This window comes from Triplophysa rosa, linkage group LG8 (assembly GCF_024868665.1).
Source record: "Triplophysa rosa linkage group LG8, Trosa_1v2, whole genome shotgun sequence".
NCBI classification, from domain to species: domain Eukaryota; kingdom Metazoa; phylum Chordata; class Actinopteri; order Cypriniformes; family Nemacheilidae; genus Triplophysa; species Triplophysa rosa.
Genome location: NC_079897.1, coordinates 20,905,637 through 20,910,537, shown reverse-complemented (window position 1 = coordinate 20,910,537; position 4,901 = coordinate 20,905,637). Strand labels below are relative to the sequence as shown.

Genomic DNA, 4,901 nt, shown 5'->3' with positions numbered 1-4,901 from the left:
TGTTTCACTCATTGCATCATTTCTTCATGTTAAGAGTTTGCAGAGAGATCCTTGTGATAATCTGCCAACCTATTGAAAGAGTTTCTCTGCCTATGGGCTTTGCAGGGTCCACCCCTTTCCTGTGACTATATATTGGCTAAGCGATATTGAAAATGGATCGATGGAGACCTCAGTTGAAGAGGAAAAACATAAACATTTTATATTCTTTCTGCACTTGTGCACTTCCAATGACCAACATATTTCAGTCTTATTGTACAAAAAAGGTATTTTATTTATTTTACATAGCATTTAATCAAAATTTGAATGGAATTATTTTCACACACAAGGTACAACAAGGTTATAAAAAAGATCATAGGCCTACAAAATTGAAAGGAACAGTTTGGATTCACACAATAATGCACATGTAGTATATCCATGGCCATATAGGCTACTGTCCTTCACAGAGGGAACAAAAGGCCTGTTTTTCTACTGCAGTCTAATATAGACATATACGGTACACACGGTTATCAATATTTCAATAAAACCTCATACAATATATTACAATTAAGAACAAACATTCAGTACAACTACAGTACAGACAGGTCATGACATGATTTGGACTTGATTTTTAACGTTGCTTGCTTGTTCTTCTTCGCAATCATTTTGTCAATGTAACGCTTTGCTTTTTTCGGTAAACTCTCGCGTCGCTTGTGGACGCAATGACGCGTGCTGGTGGTCTCCACGGAGTCTCTGCGCAGACGCAGCTGACGGATGGTGCCGTCAAACAAAGGCCAGACGTTGTGCTGCATCGCTGCTGATGTTTCAATAAATTTACAGTCGAAAAACGACGCACAGGCGCGACCCTCTGCAAAATACAAGATTACACAAGAGGACAGTTGAGAATCTCCCAGTGAGAATGTTAAACAATGTTTCTTTCAAATCCTGTACAGGTCAGACATTAGAGCAGACTGCCATCCGTGCTGAAAGCATTTAGGAGTTATTCCTATCTAAATGCAGATACACTTACCACTAATGGACACTTCTCGGCAACGCACCAGGTCGCATTTATTACCGACAAGAACGATGGGCGTGTGGTCTCCCTGGCGCTCGCGCCGCAGCTGAATGCGCAGATCTGAGGCGCGAAGGAAACTTGATCGGTCCGTTATTGAATAGACAATAATGAAAGCGTCTCCTGTCTGCAGACACCTCTCCTGCGTCCACCTGCCCTCGTCCTAATCAACACAAGCATTTATAAGTGCCTAGAAACTGTATATAAAGTAGGCTTAGATTAAAAAATATAAATTGTAAATTACCTCTGAATCCCACGTGTCGAGCAACGTAACTGTGGCTCTCTCACCGTCCACCATTATTGTCTGCTCAAATACTTCACCTGAGAACAAAATCATATTATCCATAAATAATAGATCATTTTGAAATGTACCGATTACTAATGTCTTACTATAATTCGATGACGAAAACTATGGTTTTACTACAGTGTCACCGTTAGAATTTACCATTGACCGACGAAAATAAAGGTTTAGAATGATATTTGTACTAAATGGTAACCGGCAAAAAATGGTTACACTTTCACCATAACAAAAGCAAGGTTACATTTTCATGTCTCAGTTTAATAGCCTATAAAAGATAAGATATCATTGCATACTAGACACATATGAGTTTGTGTTTATAAATATGAACAATATTATATTTGAGCAAAATTGCCGTCAAATTTCAACATACCTCCATATAACTCGCATTCGCTCCCCATACTGTCTGACGCTCCCGCAAATATGCTCGCGAGCGCTGACTTGCCAACGCCGTTGTCTCCGAGCAGGACAACAGTAAAGGGTCCGAGCGCCGAAGGAGGCGCAGACTCGCTGGAGAGAGCCGAATCTGATGACGACGACGAGCAGCTTTCGGTGGAGCGCGAGCACAAGTTGGAACGGGAAATAGCGACGTCGGGGGTCGTAAGGGCATCACCCAGCAGCTGTCCTGCATCCGTCGCACAAATGCTCCACCTGTGCAGGTGATGCTGCACGCGCATACTGTGGCGCCTCATGTTCGTCAGTAAAGTCATGTGGAAAGAATAACTTTCGTTAAGATCGGGAGATGCTTTCTTTGAGACTTCTATCGCTTCCAGGAACGAACTGTCTATAAATCGATTCACCCAAATCGAGAACGCATCACTGGGAACAAAAGTGGTCCGATAATAGATCCGTTGAGCACCTGAGAAGCCCTGATTGAACGAAAGATCAAATTAGTCTTCGTAGAGATATCTTCGCAGTCTGGAATCAGGTTGCGCGCTCTTTGCGATGGTAATTCCGTCCGTGTTTTGCGCAGTAATGTGCTTTGAGTTCTCAGTGCAGTAGTTCGTGGTTATATTAAGAAGGTCTCGGTGGCGAGGATTTCCTTGACGTCATTTATCCCTCCAATGAGCTCCGCCGGGTCTTTCCTTATATCGGCCGGTAGGTGGGAAATGCTTAATTTCATTTATGCGCAGCGAGTCGTGATCGTTTGCTTTGTGCAGAGAATGTACAGTATGCTGACTGCAAAATATACATCATGCTGAGAAATGTGCTTTCAGGAAATAACATAAATAAAATGCATTTAGAAAAATGTATCTCAGTTTTTATTATTATATCCAAATGTATACAAAACTATGGGATTGAAATGGACTGTGGGGTGCCATAAGGGCAAGTGGCATTATGCAACGTTAAAGGCTATGTTAGTAATCACAGGGAATTTAAGGCCAGGTTAAAGTAGGACACATTGTGACAGTAGATTTTACCAGGACATCTAATAACTCCTAATATAGACACAGACAAAAACGTTTTTAGCTAATGAATGAATGTGCCTGTTACAAAGGATAAGAAATACGGTATTATACGACTGGCGATACAAAATCATTGCAATGCAATGCAACTGAAATAAAACCTAAAATAACAAAACACATAAAAAAGAACAACAAAGCTAATCTCATCACGCATATTCTGTTAAAATGTATATATGCAAAATTCACAACAGCTGAATGAAAACACCGAGCACTGGATGCAAACATTTTTCAGAAGCTCCAATGTTTATAAATGCACAAACATGCCTGTCAACACAGTCATGCAGATCGCATTCATTCTGTAGGCTCCTGAAGGAGGAAAAAGTCACAGATTATAGTGTTATATTAATGTGATTGCTGTGATGACAGTTTATATATTCAGATCTGATATGGCGGATAGGATTGGGGATAAGAGAAATCTCAGCAGAGTGCTGGATTGCTCCTGTAAAGCTGCTTTGGAACAATGCACATTGTGAAAAGCGCTATATAAATAAAATTGAATTGAATTGAATTGAATTGAATTGAATTGGATTACCTCTATAAACCCTCATTCATCTCTACGAGCGGATCAGAAATAGGCCACTGGAGATCAGAAGCCAGTAGAGAGGAAAAGAGGTAAACAAACAGCTTGAAAGGGTGCTTTACAGATGATATGCATGACTCATGCACCAACATCAAACACAACAGCCTACAACATGGTACTTGGTTTGAAATAACTGCATTAGAATAATCAGGCCATAATCAGGCCCACATCATTTCAATGGGCTTTAGGTCTGGACTTGCAACCAAATTTGGTACAGAGAAAATTACATACTATAAAACCCCATTGCGTGAACTATACGTCCAAATTTTAGTTAAACAGCTGGTGTAATGCCACCCAGGTCCTGATGCAGAAACATACCCTTAAAACAATCACACTCGCATGACCGTGCATTCAGCAAAGCAATTAAGCAAACACTTGTGAATCTATTGAAGTTTGCATAAGATAGGGTTGCTAAAGCTAATGTGTTCTCAGACACCAAGGATGAGACCTAAGTTGACCGTTGATCCCAATTCAGCAACTGTAAGCGGGCCAGGAAATTAGGGATGAGTTAGTCTCGGAGAGCACGTGCACAGCCCAAATAGACAGATTAGACAAAAAGAGGTTTAACCCCGAACTTAACCTGCAACACTTTTACCTTTCTTTCACTGTCAAACCCACAGGGATAACTGACCAAAAAAGACAACCCCTTCATCTTTTACTCACCCTTATATCATTCCTAACATGTATTACTTTCTTCTACAGAACACGAAAGAAGATATTTTAAAGAACATTTGTATCAATGGTTCCCATTGACTTCCATTGTATTGACACAAAACTAGAGATATTTCTCAAAATATCTTCTTTTGTGTTCCACAATGAAGAATGACATGAGGGTGAATGAATATTGACAGAATTTTTGTTTTGGAGTGAACTATCCCTTTAACCTTTAACCTATAACAAAAGTTGTGACGCATCAAGTACCTGGAATCTTCCACTGCAACGAGCCAATACTGGATGCAATTCTATCAATTTTTTTGAAAAATTTAGTGATAAATTATGTGTCCTTGATTGACACATCTACATGAATTATGTGTATACCATTATTTTATTAATATAACTAGAACAAGTGAATTGCCTTCCAAAGTCTCTTTCAACTCAGAAAAAGTTTTGTCACAAACATTACTAACCTAAATGATCTGTAATCTTAAAGGCCCAGTGTATGATATTTATTATAAAACGGTCAGTTCTGGTCCTTGATTCTGATTGGCTGAGCGGAGTTCTAAGCCGTTATAAAATACCCCAATATATAACGGCTGACCGCACCACATAGCCTAAATATCATTTTATTTACTTTATTTTATGAAACCTTGCAAAGCATATGGAATAACCGTTTTATAAAAGCAATAAGCCCCACGATGCAGTGGGTTACAGTGCATTTTCTTGGGGCTTATTGCTTTAGTAGCATCTAACGTTAGCGGTGAGGTTGCGAATTGTAACCAACATCCCACTCCACCCCTCCCCCTCCCTTTCGAGGCACTACGGTGGCTGACACAGGACTAAGATGTGATC

General features: G+C 40.0%; 1 protein-coding gene across 1 annotated transcript; it reads right to left on the bottom strand.

Annotated features, from left to right (window-relative positions):
* Nucleotides 1-259: 259 nt before the first annotated feature.
* Nucleotides 260-2,583, bottom strand: gem (GTP binding protein overexpressed in skeletal muscle). Its single transcript, XM_057340389.1, has 4 exons — nt 1,720-2,583; nt 1,293-1,369; nt 1,007-1,211; nt 260-844 (listed from the first exon to the last, which is right to left on the bottom strand). Exons 1-4 carry the CDS (start codon nt 2,054-2,056, stop codon nt 567-569), a joined length of 897 nt encoding a protein of 298 aa, XP_057196372.1. The 5' UTR covers nt 2,057-2,583; the 3' UTR covers nt 260-566.
* Nucleotides 2,584-4,901: the final 2,318 nt, after the last annotated feature.

What these genes read in the sequence shown, in the direction of transcription:
- gem (XM_057340389.1), bottom strand. Translation starts at nt 2,056, where the DNA reads ATGACTTTACTGACGAACATGAGGCGCCACAGTATGCGCGTGCAGCAT. An exon ending in CGAATGCGAGTTATATGGAG is followed by an intron (nt 1,370 to 1,719) that starts GTATGTTGAAAT and finishes TTTTGTTCTCAG; the next exon opens with GTGAAGTATTTGAGCAGACA. An exon ending in CCGAGAAGTGTCCATTAGTG is followed by an intron (nt 845 to 1,006) that starts GTAAGTGTATCT and finishes TGTATTTTGCAG; the next exon opens with AGGGTCGCGCCTGTGCGTCG.